The sequence below is a fragment of the Monodon monoceros genome, unplaced genomic scaffold (genome assembly GCF_005190385.1).
Source record: "Monodon monoceros isolate NGI ecotype Baffin Bay Population unplaced genomic scaffold, NGI_Narwhal_1 Super_Scaffold_18, whole genome shotgun sequence".
In the NCBI taxonomy this organism is placed as follows: Eukaryota; Metazoa; Chordata; class Mammalia; order Artiodactyla; family Monodontidae; genus Monodon; species Monodon monoceros.
The window spans coordinates 158,781,899-158,804,779 of NW_021703774.1; the positions used below are offsets into that span (position 1 = coordinate 158,781,899).

Genomic DNA, 22,881 nt, shown 5'->3' on the forward strand with positions numbered 1-22,881 from the left:
TTAATGTCCTGGGGCAGTATACTCCGCTGCCCCCCCCCCCCCGCCCCCAGTTTCCTAGCACAAAGCTATAAGTAAGGCTTTTCAGGAGGGTCCTTGTGGTAAGTTAAATGGGATCTCCTAATTTATTTGGAAAATAAATACAGAGATGTGTAAGGCTTGCACCAAGATACGGTTTGGTGATGGTTGACCTCATGGTCAGGTTATATTTCTGAATTACCGGTTCCTATATATAAATGGATTAATATCTACTAACAGGTGGGCTTGGCACAGATGGTACAGGCTTTACCTAAAACAATCCAGGACTTTTGGTCTAGATTAAGCTGGCCCCAACACGTCTCTCAATGGGCCACTTCCTCCCCAGTCTGAATAATGAACTCTGCCTAGCCACCAGACTGGAAGCAAGTTTGTTGGGGGAAGGGAATACCTGAAAGCAGATAATTGCCCACCATTTGGCACCATTCCTGCAGGGAGTCCACGCACTCTGACCTCAAGAGAACCTTAAGGAGTAATGTGCCTGTCACCTAAGAAGTTGGTTTTAGTAACATAACTTTGGTGGTTAATCCTTAATCTCCAGGAGTGTAGACAACCCTACCTGGATAAATGATTATTGTTCAAAGATAAATTGGAACCTCATTCATCCCTCTTCTAACAACTGGTCCCTTCACTTTCAAACTCAAATGGCTCAAATGAAGGCAGCAGTATCCCAGGAAATATTCATAATTTCAGGAAACAGTTGATTACTAAAATCTTACAAATTTCAAAAAAGGTAAAAGTTCTTGAAGTAATCTTTTTTTAAAAAAGGAGTCTCTTAGCTCCCTCACAAAGCCCACTCTGGCTTGTGCCTTGTCCTGGCTACATCACGGCGGGGATCTCTGAAGACACTGTGTCCAGGGGCTGCCAGTGGCAGTCCATCAGCGCGTCGTACAGCTCCTCGCTCTGCTCCATGAACTCCTTGTTGGCCTCAGTCACATCCAGCTGTGGCATGGGGTCTGGAAGAGAAGCAAGGATGGGTTCAGGGGGCGCAGAGGGGAAAAGCACTCAGCAGCCACAAGACTCGGTACCCTCCTTCCTCGCTGACAGCACTGCCTTGCAGGCTTTCTATGAGGATGAAAACAGGGTAACGCACAGTTCACACTTGAACAGCATGAGTGTGAACCGCGTGGGTCCACTTGTATGTGGGTTTTTTCAAGAGTAAATGCTACAGTACTACACTATCCACAGTTGGTTGAATCTGAAGATGTGGAGTAACAGGGAGGGCTGACTATAGGTTACATGTGGATTTTTGACTTGTGAGGTTGGTAGGCGCCCCTAACTGTTGAGCTGATCAAGGGTCACCTGTACTCAGAATGTAACACATGTAATTAGAACTCAAATAATGGCGGCTGTTACTCCACATTTATTAAACACTACACATATCTCTAGCTGTCACATGCACCGGATTTTCTGGTGTGGTCCTGTTTTTCAGTTGGGGTTTGGAAAATCTGATCAACAAAATAAGAACAATGAACGTCTAATGAAAGAGCTATGGTCAAATACAGGAGCTGAAACACCAAGTCCTGTATTTTTAAACTCGTCTTTCTTGATTGCAATAGTGGTATTTGTTCACCAGAAATCATGACAAAATACATAATAGTTTTTTTTTTAAACCCCTAACAAGTAAACTATCCTTAGGAGGGAACTGAAAATGAACCTCAGCTGCATCCAACTTGGATGAGTCTCACAAATAAAATGCTGAGTATTGAATGAAAGAACCAAGACAGTACATACAGTACAATGGCATTGAAGTTCAAAAACAAGCAAAACCAAACCCTGCTATTTAGGGATGCATATCTATGTGATAAAACTATAAAGAGAAGTTTTGTCCCTACAAAACGCAATACAGTAAGTAGTTTTCCTTAGCGGGGTTGGGGGTTGTGACTGTGGGAATGTTGGCAATGTTTCCACTTGACCTGAAAGAAGGTTTCATGGGCATTTCATCATTACATATCAAACTATACATGTTTTATCTACTTTTCCATGCACTTATATTTCACAATGCAAAAAGTTTAAGAGAATCCTCAGTTACTATGACTGATAACATTTTATATTTTCCTTTCAGTATTGTTGGTTTAAAATGCACACACCCAGGGCTTCCCTGGTGGCGCAGTGGTTGAGAGTCCGCCTGCCGATGCAGGGGACACGGGTTCGTGCCCCGGTCCGGGAAGATCCCATGTGCCGCGGAGCGGCTGGGCCCGTGAGCCATGGCTGCTGAGCCTGCGCGTCCGGAGCCTGTGCTCCACAGCGGGAGAGGCCACAACAGTGAGAGGCCCGCGTACCGCAAAAAACAAAAACAAAACCAAAAATGCACACACCCAGGCCTTCCCTGGTGGTTAAGACTCCGTGCTTCCAAAGCAGGGGGCATGGGTTCCATCCCTGGTTGGGGAAGTTCCGCATGCCTAGGGTGTGGTCATAAATAAATTAATTTTAAAAATAAAATGTACACACCCATTCATTAAAACATTTTTAAATTAACTGGAGAAATTAAAGACCTTATTAAAGAAATCCCACGTACTCTGACTGGAAGACAAATACAGATGGTCCTCGACTTAATGATGGTTTAACTCACGATTTTTCAACTTTACGATGGTAAAAAAGTGACACACATTCAGTAGAAACTGAATTTTGATCTTTTCCCGGGCTAGCGATATGTAGTACAATATTCTTGTGACGCTGGGCAGCAGCAGTCACATGATCACGAGGGTAAACAAGTAATACACTGAAACTGTTGTTTTTCACTAGGATTACAGTATTCAATAAATTGAGAAAATCAACAGTTTATCATAAAATAGGGTTTGTGTTAGATGATTTTGCCCAACTGTAGGTTAATGTTAAGTGTTCTGAGCCTGTTTAAGCTAGGCTAAGCTAGGCTAAACTATGACGTTCGGTAGGTTAGGTGTATTAAATGCATTTTTGACTTAATGTTAAGTCGAGGAAGATCTGTATTGTTAAGATGGCAATACTCCCCAAAGTGATCTATAGATTCAATGCGATCCCTATCAAAATCGCAGCTGCCTTTTTTTGTTGTTGCAGAAATTGACAAGCTGATCATTAAATTTGTATGGAAATGCAAGGCACCCAAAATAGCCTAAACAATCTTCAAAGATAAAAGCTACTAGAAAAAAATAGAAAGAATTTTTACAACTCAACAAAAAGACAACCCAATTTAAAAATGGGCAAAAGACTTGAATAGACATTTCTCAAAAAAAGATATACACATGGCCGATAAACATACGAAAGTATGCTCAACGTCATTAGCCGTCAGAGAAGTGCAACTCTAACCATAATGAGATACCACTTCAAAGCCACTAAGATAGCTAAAATGAAAAATAACGACTGTTGGTGAGGATGTGGAGAAACTGGAATTCTCTTATGCTACTGGGAATGGAAATGCTCCAAGCCCTTTTGGAAAAGTTTGGCCATTTCTCAAATGGTTAAAAAGAGTTTACTACATGATCCAGCAATGCACTCCTAGGTATATACCCAAGAGTACTGAAGACTTTTCTATATCCACACAAAAACTTATACACGCATGTTCACAGCAGCATTATTCATAAGACCAAAAGTGGAAACAACCCAAATGTCCATCAACAAAATGGATATCCATACAATGGAATATTATTCAACCATAAAAAGAAATGAATGACATGCTACAACATAGATGAATCTTGAAAACACTAAGTGAAAGGAGTGAAAGAAGCCATTCACAAAGGACCACACATCATACATGATTCCATTTATTTAAAATGTCCAGGATTGGTAAATCCAAAGTAGATGAGTGGTTGCCAGGGAAAGGATATTGGAGAGTGACTGCTAGGGGTTTCACAGGGTTTCTTCTGGAATTAGTGGTAATGGCTGCAAGACTTTGTGACTATTCTAAAAACTACTGAATTCTACACTTTAAAAGGGTGAATTTTATGTTATGTGAATTATATCCCCCAAAATAAAAAACAAAAAACCCTAACTGGGATCTTCCTGTATATCCTATTTCGGGACATTTTTCATTGAGAACATTTTCCTATGTCAATATTATTAGAGAAAGACATGATTTAATAAAACAAACAAAAAATCTTAAGAAAAAACTTACCAGACTTCCCTGTTGGCGCAGTGGTTAAGAATCCACCTGCTAATGCAGGGGACACGGGTTCAAGCCCTGGTCCAGGAAGATCCCACATGCCGCGGAGCAACTAAGCCTGTGTGCCACAACTACTGAAGCCCGCGCACCTAGAGCCCGTGCTCCACAACGAGAAGCCACTGCAATGAGAAGCCCGTGCACCGCAATGAAGAGTAGCCCTCTCTCTGCAACTAGAGAAAGCCCGGGTGCAACAACTAAGACCCAACGCAGCCAAAAATAAATAAATAATTTTATTAAAACAAACAAAAACCTTACTGTATTTGTTTAACAAATCCCCTATTATTAGATATTTATCTGTACTGATATCATTTTGGGACAAAATCTTTCAGGTAAAATTGATTCAATGGACATGAACATTGTAAGAATTCTTTACAGAAACATAGTATATTTTAATTTGTATTTGATTACTAGTATTAGCAGTGTGATGGTTACATTTTATGTGTCAACTTGGTTAGGATACTGGTGCCCAGTTTGGTGAAACACCAGTCTAGATGAAGATATTTTGTAGATGTCGTTAACATCAACAAATCAACTGACTTTAAGTAAAGATTACTCTCAATAACATGGGTGGGCCTTAGCCAATCAATTAAAGGCCTTAAACTCAAGGTTTCCCAAAGAAGGAATTCTACTTCTAGGCAGTAATACAGAAATTCTGAGTTTCCAGCTTGCTGGCCCACCTTACAGATTATAAATACGTATATCCTATTGGCTCTGTTTTTCTGGAGAACCTTGACTGACACAAATAATGTATGTTTAAATTCTTTTTTCTTGTGGTTTATAGGCCATTTGTGCTTCTTTTGTATATTTTTTCCCCTTTTTTATGTATTTATTTTTGGCTGCATTGAGTCTTCATTGCTGCGAGCAGACTTTCTCTAGTTGAGGCGAGCGCGCACTACTCTTCGTTGCGGTGCGTGGGCTTTTCATTGCAGTGGCTTCTCTTATTGCAGACCACGTGCTCTAGGCACGCGGGCTCAGTAGTTGTGGCTCAAGGGCTTAGTTGCTCTGCAGCATGTGGGATCTTCCCGCACCAGGGCTCGAACCCGAGTCCCCTGCATTGGCAGGCGGATTCTTAACCACTGTGCCACCAGGGAAGTCCCTTCTTCTGTAAATTGTTTCCAGTTTTCTCAGCTACTTTTTTTTTTTTTTTTGCGGTACGCAGGCCTGTCACTGCTGTGGCCTCTCCCGTTGCGGAGCACAGGCTCCGGAGGCACAGGCTCAGTGGCCATGGCTCATGGGCCCAGCCGCTCCACGGCATGTGGGATCCTCCCGGACCAGGGCATGACCCCGTGTCCCCCATATCGGCAGGCGGACTCTCAACCACTGCGCCACCAGGGAAGCCCTCAGCTACTCTTAAGAATCAACCAGTGAGTGCTGAATCAACCAGTCAGTGGTGAATCTTTTCACATAAGTACTGTGTCCGTTTCTGCCACCAGAGGGATATTTCTTTCTCTTGTAATTTTAATCTAAATTATGAGTTGAGGCTCTGAGCACGTACAGCATCTCCATATGGAAACTCTAGTCACTCCACTCAGTGGAGGTATTAGCATATGGGAACAGACTAGCAAAGGGCTCCATCAAGGGCAGGCATTTGTTTTCTTGTTGTTTTTCATTTGTTTGTTTGTTTGGGGTTTTTTTCGCCGTGCCACATGGTTTGCAGGATCTTAGTTCCCCGACCAGGGACAGAACCCAGGCCATGGCAGTGAAAGCCCCAAGTCCTAACCACTGGACCACCAGAGAATCCCCAAGGGCAGGCATTTGGGTGTGTGGAACTCTATGGACACACGTACAATAAAGCACCCTTCCTCACTCTGAACAATGGGCCTGGAGGATGGCCTGTTGAGCCAAGGGATAGATGAAGAAGGATGACAATCCCTGCGGTGTCCCATCACTGTGTGGCTATTAGGTTGAAATGGGAGGTGTCAGGGAATTCCCTGGTGGTCCAGTGGTTAGGACACCACGCTTTCACTGCCAAAGGTGTGGGTTCAACACCTGGTAGGGGAAGTAAGATCCCGCAAGCCATGCGAGGTGGCCAAGAAAAAAAAAAGGGAGAAATTATAACTGTGTGGTAAAGAGCATGAAGTCTGGGGCAAGACTGCAGGGGTTCCAAGACAGTCTACCTCTTGCAACTATGCTGACCTTGAACAAGTAATTTAACTTCTCTACCTGTTTTCTCTTCTGTAAAATCAAGATAATTGTGGTACTTACCTCAAAGCCGTAGTGAAGGTAAAATGAGTTAATACATGTAAAGTGCTTAGAACAATGCCCTGCATATAGTAAAACCTGTTCGCTATTATTAACTACCTAAGCTTCAGTTTTTATTTTCTGTAGAATGGGGTTTATAACAGTACCTACTCATCAAAGTGTTGACAGGCAGCAGTGCCTGGCACAAAATATGTTGGCTATTATTAAACTATAAATGGATGAGAAAGAAATAGAAAAATTCTAAGGAGTTATACACAAATATTATTACAATCAGGATAATTTCTTTAAAAAGGAGGCAATGCAATGCTTCCTGCAGGACACGGTGAGAGACTGAGGATAGAAAGACAGGGACCCCAGGTTCAACCTTGCTTCTAACTCACTGTGTGACCCTGAGAAGACAGCGAGGATCGCCAGTTCCCCATCCGCCAACTGGAGCTCAATGTCCTGCCCAGTCCATCCCTAGGGTCACTGCTGCCAGAATTAGATGACAGCACGTAAGTGAAAGTGCTTTAAAATGCTATGAAGTATATATAATATTCCTATAGGTATAGTTTTTTAAAACATTTTAATGAATTATATGGCATTTCTCCCAATAGATATTAATATGATAATAGCTGCCCCTCCCACTAACAGATTTGCTTTATCCAATAGAAGATGTTTCTTCTGCTGGTCAACAGGTTTAATCATTTGTATGAATCCCTCTAAATACATTATTGCGCTCTTGTTCCTCTTAGCAATTTTCCCATTAATATTTAAATAAGCTTACCTCCCAATTTGAAAATAAAAATTAAATTTGAAAAAAAAAATGCTACGAAGTAGACAAGTTTGTTTTTTGCCTGCAGATGTTTCCTTTAAAGGATATTTTGCTTACAGATCACACTTTCCCTACGACCTTCTCTTTCTTTTTTTTTTTTTAAAATAAATTTATTTATTTATTATTTTTGGCTGTGTTGGGTCTTTGTTGCTGTGCGCAGGCCTTCTCTAGTTGTGGCGAGCGGGGGCTACTCTTTGCAGTGCACGGGCTTCTCACTGCAGTGGCTTCTCTTGCTGCGGAGCACAGGCTCTAGGCACACAGGCTTCTGTAGTTGTGGCGCGCAGGCTTCAGTAGTTGTGGCTCACGGGCTCTAGAGCGCAGGCTCAGTAGTTGTGGTGCACGGGCTTAGTTACTCCGTGGCATGTGGGTATTCCTGGACTAGGGCTCGAACCCGTGTCCCCTGCATTGGCAGGTGGATTCTTAACCACTGCGCCACCAGGGAAGCCCCTGACTTTCTCTTAAAGAATAATTCTTAAAACAGACTTAGAAAAAGACTCAAAGTTTAAAATCTATCTGACATAAAGTTTTATTTACTTAGAAATCAATGTCTGATTTTATGACAACTGTTATTTTACTTCTTTAAACCTTAAACCTAACATCTGTTCAGAAACATGTTGAAAAAAAATCTTGTTTTTTATAATTTTGCAAACCTTAGAGACTCCTTTAAGAAGTACGAATATCTCATTTGAAAAAAAACATTTGTCTGAAGGTTAGCAATTCCTCTGGTTTTCCTTTCTCTTTCTTCTGTTAAATTCAGTAAAAATCATAATAAACTTTTAATTTAAAAAAGTAATAATGGCTATTACTATGTAGAAAAATTAGGGGTGATTTTCAGTTTCTTCATAATACTTTACTGTATTTTTCAAACTTTCAATAACTATTACTTGAGTGAGAAAAACATGTAATTTAAAGATATATGGGAAAAAATTAAAACATGAAATGAAAAAAATGAATTTTACAAACTGTGAAACAAATATAAGGCAATGGTGTCTTTGCTACAGACCTATATACTGTTAGGGCTCCCTCCCCTGTCAGTTGCTCCCCAGGGTGCTTTGAGATCTGCACTACCCCCTCGGGTGACACTCACATCTTAAGCACTGAGTGAAGGGACTCCTTTCTTACCTTCCAATGCATCATCTCCGACTTCTTCATATGTCTGCCAAGAGACCAGAGAGGTTGGTGAGAAGCATGGTGAAATCCTGGCCCATGACTAGGACGGTTTATTTTTAATAAGAGGAACTAAGCTGCTTCATCTTCCCTTCTGTTTTTTTCTGAAGCCCAAGCTCCCATCCTTACCCATCCCATCCTGGAGAATCACCCAGGTCTCTACAGGATGATGTAACCCAAGAGGGCCAGACCGGCCAAATCACGGTTACCTGCATGGTGCTCTGGGTATAGCCATACTGGGGATAACTGTAGCTGTAGCTGCCTGTGTTCTGGTCATAGCCCCACTGGGCATAGTAGTTCTGGTACTGCTGGTAATACTGGTTGTAGCTGTAACTGTACATTTGACTATATTCCACTGGCTTCACACGGCTCCTTAAATGAAGAAAGAAATAAACAAATAAGCAAACATTTCCATAACACTATGTGACCAGGGACTGTTCTGAGTGTTTTACGCAGATTAACTCATTTAATCCCTACAATGGTGCTATGCAGTAAATATACCATTATTCCTATTTTACAGATGAGAACACTGAAAAGTTAAGTGATTTACCCAAGACTACACAGAGGAATGAAGCCAAATTTAACTCCAAGGCTCACACTCCTACCACCATACCACTACATACAGCTCCTGCCCTGACAGACTCAAGACCCCTTGCCTGTCCCCCACTTCCTGCATTCACCAATCAGGGCTGAGGCCTAGGGTCAGCAGAAAGCTTTCTTCTCTGATTCCACAGCTATCCCAGCCACTGCTAACCAAAGACAGAATGTCAAACCTGCAAAGGATCCACCGCTTTCAAAAACGTAAAAAACCACGTGTGATGAGCTCTTCCCAAGTTCCTTGTGAGTTTAATGTCTGCCTGGTGAGCAGGACTCAGCCAGAGCAGTTAGACAGACCGTATCTGATTTCCTTAGCATCACCTCCTGATGGGGTGGCTTGATGAAGTTCGACGGCACAGATTCCCTCTCCCCGCCCACTGCCAGGCTGGAAACTGCTAACATTTGCCTCCATGCTACCCCCGACCCCGGCCATGTGTCCAAGGAGTCCACCTCCCTCCTGACATGTTCAGGTCACTGGAGGTACAGTCTCTCTGGCCTGGGTCTGCACACTTCTCTTCTGTTTCTCCACACTCAGCTCTTACAGGCTAACTCTCGAAGGGAACTCTTATCACCTTCAATTCCCAGTGCTTGAGGGCCACTCCCCACAGGCAGGCATCAAATACTGACAATGTTCAGTGAAGAAACAGATGTAACAGAACATAAGCTCCCTGCAGAAGGGACTTTGTTTCTCTTGTTTATAGCTACAACTTCAAAGTCTAGGGTGGGGCTGCAGTTGTAGGGACTCATTATGGTTGACTGAATAAATGGTGACACAGCAGAAACAACCAAAATAGTAAACTTCAGAGGAACTGCTAGACAGAATATACAATCAAAACAATATCTTGCAGCTATTAAAAACATCACAATGACGACGACTGTGCAACTCAATGGCAAAGTGTGTATAATGAGTAAACTGGGGAAGAAAAAGAGTGAGCGCTGTTATTGTAATTTAAAAATGAATAAAGAGGGACTTCCCTGGTGGTCCACTGCTTAAGAACTGGTCTTGCAATGCAGGGGAGGCCAGTTCAATCCCTGGTTGGGGCACTAGGATCCCACATGCCACACAGCAACTAAGCCCACGCACCACAACTACTGAGCCTGTGTGCCACAAATACAGAGCTCACACGCCGCAACTACTGAGCCTGCATGCCACAACTAGAGATCCCGTGTGCCGCAACTAAGACCTGATGCAGTCAATAAATAAATAAATAAATATTTTTAAAAATATGGCTCAAAACAAATAATATTTGGAGGAGGGGAATCACTCAAGCTGATCTTCCATGTATTAAACATTGTTAAACTGCAAAGAGCCTCCAAATCTTTTGCTGCTTTAAAAAACATGGCCATTTGGAAGTTCTGCCCTAAGAGTGCAGCCACTTTTCTACTTTTAACACGGAGTTTCTCAGCCTTGGCAAAACTGACATTTGGATGGCGGGGGCAGATTGTTCTTTGTCACAGGGGCTGTCCTGTGTACTGTAGGATGTTTAGTAGCATCCCTGGCCTGTACTCATTAGATGCCAGCAGCACCTCTCCCCCAGTTGTGATAACCAAATTTGTCTTCAGGTGTTCCAATGACCCCTAGTTCAGAACCACTGCTTGAGCCAAAGGATGGAAGATTATATGCAGAGAAAAACTGTCTTACATCTGAGTAAAAAACCTGCTTGGAGCTGTAAGGAAAGAAGGGTTTTCTGCACAGAGTGACAGGTACAATAGTGATGTACATATTCTCTTGTGTTTGTATCATTAATTTTTTTGGCCGCACCACGCAGCTTGTGGGAATTCCCTATATCATGTTCCCTATATCATGAATTCTTAGCCACTCCCAAAGCAAGGGACACTCATAAGAGGTCTGTAGGTTTCGTTGATATAAAAAAGGCTAAAATTGGCTCAAAAGTGTAACTTTCTTCTTTCTGCTCAATTCTTATTAACTGTAAGGATAAATTTTTAACAGCAGCACTACTGGGGCAAAGAGCAGGGACATTAAGTTTGCAGACCCAAACTGCTCTTCCAGCATCGCTACCAGCGACGTCTGAATGCATCTGCCTCCCCCAGTCATAGCTCTCTCCCCAGCTACGAGCTTCTGGAGGGGCAGGGTTATGCTAGCTCATCTCTAGCACCCAGCCTGGCAAATATCAGGCACTCATTATTTGTGGCCTGAACTGAATCTCCTGGCAGCCTCCCATTCAGCACGTGGACGCCCTGATTATCAACAACAGGTGAGGCGTGTGTGGGTGGGGATCAGTCCAGAAGCCCTCCCTGGCCCCCACACCAGCGCAGGACTCACGCTTTAGGGATCGCCACACTCAGACGCACTGGTTTAGACCCCAGTCCAACTGCTCCCTGGCACTCTGTCAGGGCTCGCTTCTGTTCCAGCTCATCTGTGAATTTCACAAAACCATAGCCCCTGCAGAAGAAAAACACACACTATTTGGATCACAAATGTGATGGAGGTAAAGCCTAAGAATGGAAAAGGGGCTGAGAAGGGAGAGAGTCCATCAAACCACATGGGCAGGGCTGAGAGCCCCATGAGCAGAGGGGTGCCACAGAGCCACGTGAGATTCAAGCACTGGAGGATCCCAAGATCTGCAGAATTCCCACTTTCAGTTCATCAGTCTCTTCCATACTGTCCTGCTAGGGCTTCTTCCCAAATAGTAGCTTACCTCCCAATCTACTTGAAAGTGTTATTATTATCATTATGGTAGTAGCAGCAGTAGTAACAGTCACAGAAGGTCATTCAGCAAATAGTTACCGAGTATGCTCGGTATTACACGAGGCACTGGGACTCAGCAGTCACAAGCAGTTGAGGTTCCTGCTCTCCTGAACTCATATTCCACTTGGGGGGTAAATGAATGATAACTAACATTTAATGACCATTTATTATTTCCCAGGCATTGTGCTGAGCATTTTCCCAGGATTATCTCATTAAACTGTCCAACAACTTGATGAAGGGAGTATCCACATCCTACTGAAGACAGAACCAAAGTTCAGAGAGGTTTAATAGCTTGCCCAAAGTCGTAGTAGAAGTGGGATTCAAATTCAAAGCCCAATCTCATAACTACTACTCAGATCAAGAAAGAACTTTTCCTGACAAATATTGTATGATCTCACTTATATGTGGAATCTAAAATATGATACAGATGAGCTTATTTACAAAACAGAAACAGACTCACAAACATAGAAAACAAACTTATGGTTACCAAAGGTGAAAGGGGGTGGGGGAGGGATAAATTGGAAGTTTGAGATTAGCAGATACAAACTACTATATATAAAATAGATAAACAAGGTCCTACTGTACAGCACAGGAAACTATATAAATATCCTGTAATAAACCATAATGGAAAAGAATATGAAAAAGAATATATATACATATAAACCTTTCCTGAGGTCTTTCCACTTTTAAAGTAACAATAATAAATAAAAGAAGAAGCACCTATAAAGCATTTCCTATTGATTCATTTATATTACACCATTCAATCCTTAAACCACCCCACGAGAGGTGCAGAAACTATTAATCAGCCCCGTTTCACAGATGAGGAAACAAGGTCAGAGGTTCAGTAACTTGTCTGCTGCATAATCCCTGGGCAGTACTGAGGCTGGGATTCACACCAGGCAGTTTAGCTCCAGAGCCTGTGCTCTTAACCACAATGCAACAGGGCCTCGTTACCACACCTCCATCTATGTGATAAATGCTGCAACCAACAGGGTAGGCATCAATAAAACGAAGGCCTTACTTAGACACTCCTGTCTGGTCCAAAACCACCTTGCCTCCCCGACAGGAGGGGTAGACTTTGACGAAGAATTCATACAGCATGCCATCATCCACATCTGGGGTCAGGTCCCCCACAAAGAGGGAGTACTCGGGGCTGAGAAGAGAGAACAAAATTCAGAGACAAAGACCAAAACTTTTGTTCTGATGAGCTCTTTTGGCCCATTCTAGGTGAATCTTTTCTGGGCCGCCTTAGGCAACAACGCATCTGATGGGTCCTTGACCAGGTCCTAATCTGTTTCATTTGGCAGTCCTGGCAGAAGAGTTACGGAAGGAGTCCCCCGCCCCAAGTCGCTCACCCACTGTATAACGCCTGTCTGGCTTCAAGCATTACATGAGTGCAGACGGGGGCACACGTCAGAGGTGCTCAAAAGATAAAACTAGAGATTCTGTATTCACCGCATATTTTCAATTCAAATGGTGAAAGGCAGAGGGAAAATGAGAACTGAACCTTCTCTCCTCAAGATGTGCTAACATGAAATGCCTCAACTTTTAGGACAGGGGTCAGCAAACTTTTTCTATGAAGGCCATACAGTAAATATTTCAGGCTCTTTGGGGACACCTCTGGTCTCTATTGCTCTTTCTTTGTCTGTTTTCACAATCCTTTAAAAATGTAAAGGGGGGACTTCCCTGGTGGTCCAGTGCTTAAGACTCCACGTTTCCACCACAGAGGGGCATGGGTTCGATCCCTGTCAGGGAACTAAGATCCCGCATGCCACGTGGCGTGGCATGGCATGGCATGGTATGCATGCATACATACATACATAATTAAATATGTAAAGGGAGTTCCCTGGCAGTCCAGTGGTTAGGACTCCACACTCTCACTGCCAAGGGCCCAGGTTCAATCCCTGGTTGGGGAACTAGGATCCCACAAGCCGTATGGCACAGCCAAAAAAAAAAAAAGTAAAAACCATCTTTAGCTTGCAGGTGATAACAAAATTAGGCCACAGTTTGCCAACCCCTGTTCTAGAACAATTCTTTAAGAAAAAAAAAAAGCAAACATTATTATTTTATTTCAAGTTAAAGTCAGAATACACAAAAGGAAAAAGAAAACTAAAATTACCAATAACCCAACCACTCAAAGGTAATCACTAAGAACACTTTTATATATACTTTTGTCTTTTTTCTTTGGCTTCTTCTTTTGAATTTACAAAAATTGGATACGACTCGTTTTGTTTCTAGCATTTTTTTTCACTTTTAGCATCTCACCAACATCTTAACATATGAGTATTCTGCTATGGCACATTAATAGATACACAGCATTCCAAATAATGAACATATTGTAATTTAAACCCCTTCCCTATTATTAGATTACTTGGGTTTTCCCCCAATTTTGCCCATTATATGTAACACTTCAATGAATACTTTTAAAATTTTTAATGGAGTATAGTTGATTTACAATGTTGTGCTAGTTTCTGGTGTACAGTGAAGTGAATCAGTTATACATATACATATATCCACTCTTTTTTTAGATTCTTTCCCTATATAGACCATTACAGAGTATTGAGTAGAGTTCCCTGTGCTACACAGTAGGTTTTTATTAGTTATCTATTTATAAATAGTAGTGTGTATATGTCAATCCCAATCTCCCAATTTATCCCTCCCTCCCCTTATCCCCTAGGAACCATAAGTTAGTTTTCTAAGTCTATGGCTCTACCTCTGTTTTGTAAGTAAGTTCATCTGTATCCTTTTTTGAGATTCCACTGTGATATCATATGATATCAATGAACACTTTCAAGGCTAACCTTTACACACATCAATGAATAAACTCTGAAAAGCAGAATTACAGGTTCAAAGGGTACAACTCTATCTAAAGCTTTTGATACATTGTTTTAAAGCTTTCAGACAGCAATTTGGAATGCTCAATCAATTTATGTTGCTACAACAGGTTGATTCTTACTGAATAAAATGTCAATACTGTGGGCAGTCATGGGACTAGGGGAGGGACCAAATATAGAGAAGACATGGGCCTTGACAGGAAGCAAACTGGAAGCGTCCACCAATAGGGATGGGAGGGGGTCGACCTTAGGAGGGAGGCAAAGCAGGACCAAACTCGGCTCCCCATTCTCCTCTTTGGGAGTGACCAGCACAGTGACGCATCTTGTCTCTATCTAGACATTTCCTGGGACTTGAAGCTACCTTGTGGCTACTCTGTACTTACCTGTTATCTGGCTGTTTCCCATAAGTGGCATAGTTCAGTTTAAAACGTTTTGCCTGGAAATTCAAAAACAAACAAACTAAAACAGAGAAAGGTGTTTTAAGAGTCAAACAATATTTGAAAAAAACTGAAATAAATTACCTTGGCCAAAATATCTCCCCCTCTCTAAGCCTCAGCTTTTTCTCCTGTATAAAAGGAGGGGGTTGCACGGATGACCGCTAAGAGCACTGCCAGCTCCATGGTTCTATGAGCCCAGGTGTGCCAGCGTGGTGCAGCTGTAAGCTAAGTAACTGTGGGAAGAGCAGAATGTAACTCTCTTGAAAAGTGTCCTCACTGCTGCCAGCCTGTTCTGCTTTCTCAAGCGAGAGGTCTAGAGTTTCAAGTCTTCCGTTATGGAGGCAGCAGTGCAGAGTGAAAAGGGAATGGATTTTAGAGGCAACCAATCTTCAGTTTGCATCCTGGCTCTGCTACTTACTACCTGTGTTGCCTTGGGTAAGTTATTCCGTTTCCCTGTGATTCAGTTTCCTGGTCTGTCAAAGATAACAACGCCTACTGTTTAGGGTTGTTACAGGATTAAATAAAATATACAGTTGGGATTCAATAAATGAGTTATCAATAACGATAAAAATGGTGACATCATCATTATCTCAGTGTCCTTACAGGTGTGGCTCCTGGAAGGGGTTTCCCGTTGATTTTATGCAAACACTTCTCAGCTGTGGCCAAATCTGCGAATTCTACAAAGCAGTAGCCAGCTGGGATCCTGGAAAGAAAACAGAAGAAGGGACTGGTTAAAGATGTGATACCCAGATGAGAGACTGAGTCTGGGCCTGAAGGGAGGAAAAAATCCTTTTCTAATCAGAGCCCATACTATTAATGTTTACTATGCAATCCAATCAAACCTTTAGATCTAATGTCCAGTTTATAGGAAATATTAGGAACAGAACAAGTAAAACACCACCACAAGGAAACAAACAAATCCAGAATGCAGGACCAGAATCCAGAATGTAGAACCTTATGTAAGGCAATCTTTCGTCTTTAAAAAGTCAGTGTTCTGAGAAAAGAAAGAAGTGGGCTTTTCTACATTAAAAAGAGACAAAAGAACTAAATGCAATACAGGATCTGATCTCTACTGGATCCTAATTCATTAAAAAAAAAAAAAAAGGTATAAAAGGTATTCTGGGGACAATCATAAAAATTTAAATGTAGACTGGCCATTATGTGGTATTAGGGAATCATTAATTTTGTTAGTGTGATATGAGCATTGTTGGTATGTAACAGAATGTCCAGTTACTGGCAATGTATATTCAAATATTTAGCAGTGAAATGTCATAATGCCTGTAATTTATTATCATATGGTTCAGCAAAAAAAAAATATTTACCTATCTAAATCTATCTTTATAGACAGGTAGATAAGAAAAATATGGCAACATATTAACAATTTTTGAAATTAGGTGTTGAGGGACTTCCCTGCACAGTGGTTAAGAATCTGCCTGCCAGTGCAGGGGACATGGGTTCGAGCCCTGGTCCGGGAAGATCCCACATGCCACGGAGTGAGTAAGCCCATGCATCACAACTATGGAGCCCACATGCCACAGCTACTGAAGCCCGCACGCCTACAGCCCGTGCTCTGCAACAAGAGAAGCCACCGCAATGAGAAGCCCGCGCACCACAACGAAGAGTAGCCCCTGCTCGCCGCAACCAGAGAAAGCCCGCGGCAGCAAGGAAGACCCAAGGCAGCCAAAAATAAAGTAAATAAATAAATTTACAAAAAAAAAAAAAAAAAGAAAAAGAAATTTGGGGGTGGCTGTATGAGAGTTCATTGTACTCTTCTTTCTACATTTGTTTTAAACTTTTCATAATTTAAAAGGTTTTTTGGATCACCTACCACCGGCCAGGCTGATACAGAGTTGAAGAACATGGTTCCTATTTAGAAACTTGAAATCTATTCGGACAACGTAAATCTATGGACCTTACCTAATTGGGGGATGTCTGTGAGATTCCTAGTGTTCTATTTTTTAAAGCATCACTAAGAGACATATGTAGGAGGATGTGGCTAGATCCTCTGACATCCCTTCCTCCTAAGAGATTTATACTGAAAACAGTTAATTTTCCTCAACTGCCTCCTTAAAGCTATCACCAGTGAAATAAACCAGACTTCTCTGGAACTATGATATTCAGTTCAAATAACCTTCTGGACACCAAGCCAAAAGGTATGGGCAAGGGCAGTACCTGAGCCCAAGGATCTCAGAACACAGTCTATGAGCTCCATAAATGTTGACGCTTAGAAGAATGGTGGGCCAACTCTGTGCCTTCTGTCTTGTGTGTGCTAGAATCTTAAGGCTCACGGATATAAAGACCACCACCAGTAAGAGCTGAGCATTACTGAGCACTCACTACGGTCCAAGCACTGTGCTAGCCACTTCACATGCACCATCTCATCTAATCCTCACATAACTCTATGAGGGAATGAAACCATTGCTCCTATTTAGATGTGGAGACTGAGATTTAGGATTATACAATATGCCTTAAACCACACAGCTGGTGTGTGCCAAAGGCTGGATTTGAATTCAGGATAGTCTGACTACATTCTTTTCAGAACATTTTATTTTGAAGAATTCCAGATATAAAAATTGAAAGAACTGCATAGCAAACACCATATATATATATACCCACCACCTACAATTAACATTGTATTATATACTTACCTTATCACATAACTACCCACCCATCCATGCCCCTACCCGTTTAGCATCCTTATTTTCTGATACGTCTCGAAGTAAGTTGCAGATATTGGTATACTTCCCTCAATTACTTTAACGTGCTTATTATTAACTAGAGCTCAATGATTGTTTTTTCCTTTTAGGGTTAAATTTACATGCAATGAAATGCACAAATTCTTCAAGATGCTGAGTTCTTTCCACCAGATTAATTTTGTGTATTTTAGAACTTTATGTAAATGCGGTAAGGCTTCTTTAATTTAGCATAATGTTTTTAAGATTCTTTCATGTTGTCACTATATTAGTAGTCTGTCCCTTTTTATTGCTAAGTGGTATTTTATTGTATGAATATACCAGTATTTATTTATCTATTTACCTATTCATGGATACTTGGACTGCAGTTTGGGGCCACTGTCCAATGTGCTATGCACATCCTTTTTCAAGTGCTTTTTCTGGTAGATGCATGTTTTCATTTCTCTTGGGTAAATACCTAGGACTAGGGACTTCCCCAGTGGGCCAGTGGTTAAGATTCCCCACTCCCAACGCAGGGGGCCCAGGTTCAATCCCTGGTCAGGGAAATGAAAGAAAGAAAAAAAAAGAGCCCACATGCCACGATGAAGATCTCACACATGGCAACTAAGACCCAGCGCAGCCAAATAAATAAATAGATGTTTTAAATATATATATATATATAAAATACCTAGGACTAGACTTGTTGTGCCATATGGTGGTAGGTGTATTTAAGAAACTGCCAGGGAATTCCCTGGTGGTCCAGTGGTTAGGACTCGATGTTTTCACTGCCAGGGCCCGGGTTCAATCCCCGGTTGGGGAACTAAGATTCTGCAAGCCGTGAGGCATGGCTGGAAAAAAAAAAGAAAAAGAAAAAAGAAAACTGCCAGACACTTGTCCCCAGGGGTCATACCATTTTATAGTCCCACCAGTGATGAGAGATGTGGCTGCTCCACATGACTGCATTCTTTTTTTTTCTTTGTTGAATTTTAAAAATTGTCGTTGAGTATACAAACATAAAATGTACCATTTTAACCATTTTTAAGTATACAGTTCTGTGGTATTAAGTACATTCACATTGTTTTGCAACCAATCACTATATCCTTCCTTTTTTTATTTAAGCTTTAATTTTATTTATTCTTGGCTGCCTTGGGTCTTTGTTGTTGCACACCGGCTTTCTCTAGTTGCGTCGAGCAGGGGCTTGTCTTGTTGCGGAACACGGGCTCTAGGCATGCGGGCTCAGTAGTTGTGGCGCACAAGCTTAGCTGCTCCGCGGCATGTGGGATCTTCCCAGACCAGGGATCCAACCCACGTCCCCTGCATTGGCAGGTGGATTCTTATCCACTGCGCCACCAGGGAAGCCCCCAGTCCCTATATTCTTAAGCACTATGCTCTGCTGCATATTATTTTTTCCTGGGTCTTATCTTTTTCCCGTCTTTTCTCAGTTCCTGGTTTCTAATTTACGTTCATTTATTTTACAGTATTCTTATATGCCACTTCAAAGTCTTTGTCATACGACACAGAATGCACATGTAATGTGTCTGTAAATGCCACCATAAAAAATCAGCTAGAGTTTAGTAATCAATGGTACGAAAGGATAATTCCAATTCTTAATAAAGATTAAAATGTGAAAAACTATATCACTGTTTTAAAAAGAATAAAGTATTACAGAATGTATTTTCATGCCAGTAGCTGATTATCGAGGTTTTCTGTCTGCAGGGACAAGAAGAGAAACATTTAGGCCAGCATGCTCTACCAGTCAGAAAATCCGTCCCTGGGTACCGGGGTTCTGAATACACAAAGTACCTGTTCACCAAACAGCCAAAAACCTGGCCACATTTCGTATCTCTCACCTGTATTTTTCAACTATTTGACATTTTAGCAAGCTGCTTTAGTACTTGGCACAGAGTAGATGCTCAATAAACACTGTCAAACTGATAAAGGAATCCTGTTATTTCTAACTAGAACCCTAAGGAAACCTAAGCTCCTAAGAGAGAAAGAAGAAACTGGAGGCAATAGAGCACTTCTATCTGAAAGTATTCTCTGCCATTTCGTTTTGTATACTTATTACCTCATTCCCCCATTAGCATGTAGTAAACTCCACGAGAGGAGGGACTACGTCTGGCTAGTTTCAGCCATGTATCCAGGGAATCTAGAACAGCAGCACATAGGTAGCATCTTATTCACATAAGAGTTAAGGGCACTCATGAGCTTTGAGAACAGAGCTGAATTACAGTCCTGGCTTCTCATTTAAAAACTGTGTAACTTTAAGACAGTTGTTAAGCTTCTCTAATAATGGTACTTAGCTCAGAGGTTTTTGCGATTTTAAAGTGCTTATTACCTAGCAGATCATAATCTGTTTATATTTACGAAGCATATACCATATGCCAGACATCGTTCTAAACGCTGAATGTGAATTAGTGGCACTTAATCCTCACCAGAACTCTATGAGGTAGGTGCTTTTATTATCTCCATTTTCATAGGCAAGGTGAAGAGGGAGAGGTTAAATAACTTGATCAAGGTCACACAGCAGACAGAGCTTTCAAAACCAGTCTGGCTCGAGTCAGCAATATGCTATACGTCCTCTTAACAAGCCCCCAAATGCTTATATCATTACAATAACATCATTAGGGGTGAGAAGCCCCGACTCTTGCGATGTTTACCTTCTCCTGAATGACACTTGCAGCGCGATCTACTGAGGAGACCTGAGGCTGAGACGGAAGGAGAGAACATACCCAGTGAGGCGGTTTCGGATAATTTTCACGCTCATCACGGTCTCCCCCATGGTGGCAAAGGCTCTGGAGATGAAGTTCTCATCCATGTAGGGTTCCAGCTGCGTAAACACAAGAGCAGAGCGGCTCAGGCCAGCATCCAGGCTCCTCATTCCCGCATCCGGAGCCCCTCCCCCTCTGCCCGGGGTTTGCTGCACGCTGCGGGCGGGAGTGGGGTGGGCTGAAGAGGCTTCCGTCTGCGGTGTGATCTGAAGCCTGCGTTCCCAGTCCCCTGCCTTCCTTCCCTTCAAATTTACTCCTTTGAGGAAGTCTCCCCTTTGGATTTAGGAACCCCATCCCTCCAGTCCTACAACCACGGGCGCTCTTCAATCCTTGGGATTCCTCTCATTCTTTCCGCCCAAAGACCCTCCCTCTTTCCCTGGCGTGAACCCAGGCGGGGCCCCAGGGCCCCTCCCACTCCGAATCAGCCCCTTCACCTAGATGCTGGGACCCGCTTCGGAGTCACCTAAGAGAACTCCCCCGCCCATTCACTTCCACCCTTTTGGGATCCGATGACCCTCCTCCTCAGTCCCTTTCTCCCTCGTGACACTAAGATTCCTGCTCCGCAGACCCGGGCGGCCGCCCTCACTCACGTCGCCCATCCACAGGCTGGCCGCCATGCCCGAGGCCCCCCGCCCAGGACTTCGCTGGCCACCGAGGCTGGCGCGGACGCCGGACCGCCGAGCCGGAACCTCCACAGAGCATGCGCCTCCGACGCCTTCTGCGCACGCTCCGCAACTCGGCGCCCAGGGCCGCGCCCACGTGCCGCTCGGGGTCTTGCGGGATCCCTGTGGGCGGGTCTCAAGACTGGAGCCTGCGGGATGGGGCGGGGCAGACACTGCCTGGCGTTGGATGGTGGGTGGCGCGGGTGAGGGGCTTTCTCGGGTTTCTTTCTGATTTTATTTAAACACACACGTACATATAAAATTACAGAAGTAATTTTACGCTCGTTGTAAAAAATTGCAAGTATAAGCACATTTTTTTTTAACAAGTGAAAGATCCCCTTTGGGAACCTGGACGATTCAGTCCCACTAACTCTGTGTGACGTCAGGCAAATTACCGACTGGCCCGCCCCAGCCACCCCTTCACCCCGCATTTCCCAGTTTGCAAGACATTTCTGTTGACGCTGCAATGGGATTCTTTCACCATTCCCGTGTATAGCCCCGGGGTGCGGGGAGGGTAGAGTTAAAGTGAGTGTAAATTGGGGTAACCCTGTCTTCCCAACCAGTCAAATCAATCCCTAAGTCTTGTCACTTTCTTGCGTCCACATCCCCTACACTAATCCAAACTGCCAGTTCTAACCTGTCCCAGAACAGTGACCTGCTATAGAAGGCCCTCAAGTAAACACGGATAATCCTGACAATTCGACTCCTAATCTGGGAGTGTCCCAGGCTTTAGCCTCAGTTTGATACCCATTTCTCAGAATGTGAAGCTTCTGTAGGTGGTAATTGTCATCTCCCACAGTGAAGGTCATCGCAAGTGCCTGAGGATCCATTTCTGGGGCTCCCTCTGGGTTGGTATAGGCCACCTCGGCCCTTCCTTACCAGCTTATACACCGCAAACTTGGGATGTTGGGCCCCAAAGTCAGGCACTCATGAGTCTAAAGTCTTGGATCCAACCACAAGTCGCCAAATTCCAGCTTTATCCTATTCACTGCCATAGTAGTGTAGTGGTTGGGTGCTTTGGCTATAGATTTGAACAAACGGAGCCCAAATCCCAGTCCCCTCTCACTAATTATTTTGGCAGGTTATTTAAACTCTGAGACTAACATGGATAATAGTGCTTACCTCATACCATGTTTGTTGTGAGGATAAAATGAGAATTAGGGAAAAACACTTGCCCTAATGCCTGGCTTCCAGTAAGTTCTCCAACATGGCAGTTGGAGGCCTTCAAATTGTAACTGGTAACTCTTTTATTTAGTACTATTTGCCAGCCCCTGTGCTGTGCTCTTTGCTTACCATTTTTAAAATTTCTTTTACTGGGCTTCCCTGGTGGTGCAGTGGTTGAGAGTCCGCCTGCCGATGCAGGGGACACGGGTTCGTGCCCTGGTCTGGGAGGATCCCACATGCCGCGGAGCGGCTGGGCCCGTGAGCCATAGCTGCTGAGCCTGCGTGTCCAGAGCCTGTGCTCCGCAACGGGAGAGGCCACAGCAGTGAGAGGCCCGCGTACCGCAAAAAAAAAAAAAAAAATGATTTTACTTATGGAAGATTTTTAAATGTTTATTTTTAATTTAGAATGTAAGCTTTATCAGACAGGATTCCTTGTTCACGCTTTCTAATCAAATTCCCACAACCATGTCTGGGATATGGTAGGCACTGAAAAAAAAAATTGAATTTATGTCAAACGATAAACAGCTGTCCCTTACCCCATCTATCCCTATTCCCAACTTCCAGTCCCTTGGGGCAACCACTTCCAAATCTTTTCCCTAAAATCTGTGTATTTCTAAATAGTATACTTTCTTTCTTTTCTTTTTTCGGTATGCGGGCCTCTCACTGCTGTGGCCTCTCCC

At 42.9% G+C, this 22,881-nt stretch overlaps 1 protein-coding gene across 3 annotated transcripts; it reads right to left on the bottom strand.

The window, feature by feature from the left end:
- Positions 1 to 6: 6 nt before the first annotated feature.
- On the bottom strand, positions 7 to 21,062 carry TRNAU1AP (tRNA selenocysteine 1 associated protein 1). 3 transcript variants are annotated; one of them, XR_003794602.1, is made up of 10 exons: positions 20,966 to 21,062; positions 20,337 to 20,434; positions 15,536 to 15,635; positions 14,879 to 14,931; positions 12,683 to 12,814; positions 11,236 to 11,355; positions 8,564 to 8,726; positions 8,310 to 8,343; positions 6,754 to 6,844; positions 7 to 989 (listed from the first exon to the last, which is right to left on the bottom strand). XR_003794602.1 is itself a non-coding variant. In XM_029230395.1 (9 exons), the coding sequence occupies exons 2-9, from the start codon at positions 20,420 to 20,422 to the stop codon at positions 853 to 855; spliced, it is 825 nt and encodes a 274-aa protein (XP_029086228.1). In that variant the 5' UTR covers positions 20,423 to 20,434; positions 20,810 to 20,831; the 3' UTR covers positions 7 to 852. The 3 variants fall into 3 exon arrangements, 2 of the variants coding, with proteins under 2 accessions (XP_029086228.1, XP_029086227.1); XM_029230395.1 differs by lacking the exons at positions 6,754 to 6,844; positions 20,966 to 21,062 and adding an exon at positions 20,810 to 20,831; XM_029230394.1 differs by lacking the exon at positions 6,754 to 6,844 and having other exon boundaries at positions 706 to 989.
- Positions 21,063 to 22,881: the final 1,819 nt, after the last annotated feature.

Excerpts from the sequence above, each read along its gene's own strand:
- TRNAU1AP (XM_029230394.1), bottom strand. The coding sequence starts at position 20,992 with ATGGCGGCCAGCCTGTGGATGGGCGAC. Across the intron at positions 8,727-11,235 it reads AGTGTGGCGATCCCTAAAGC|GAGCCGTGTGAAGCCAGTGG; the intron begins GTGAGTCCTGCG and ends TCTTCATTTAAG. Across the intron at positions 8,344-8,563 it reads ATACCCAGAGCACCATGCAG|ACATATGAAGAAGTCGGAGA; the intron begins GTAACCGTGATT and ends GTCTCTTGGCAG.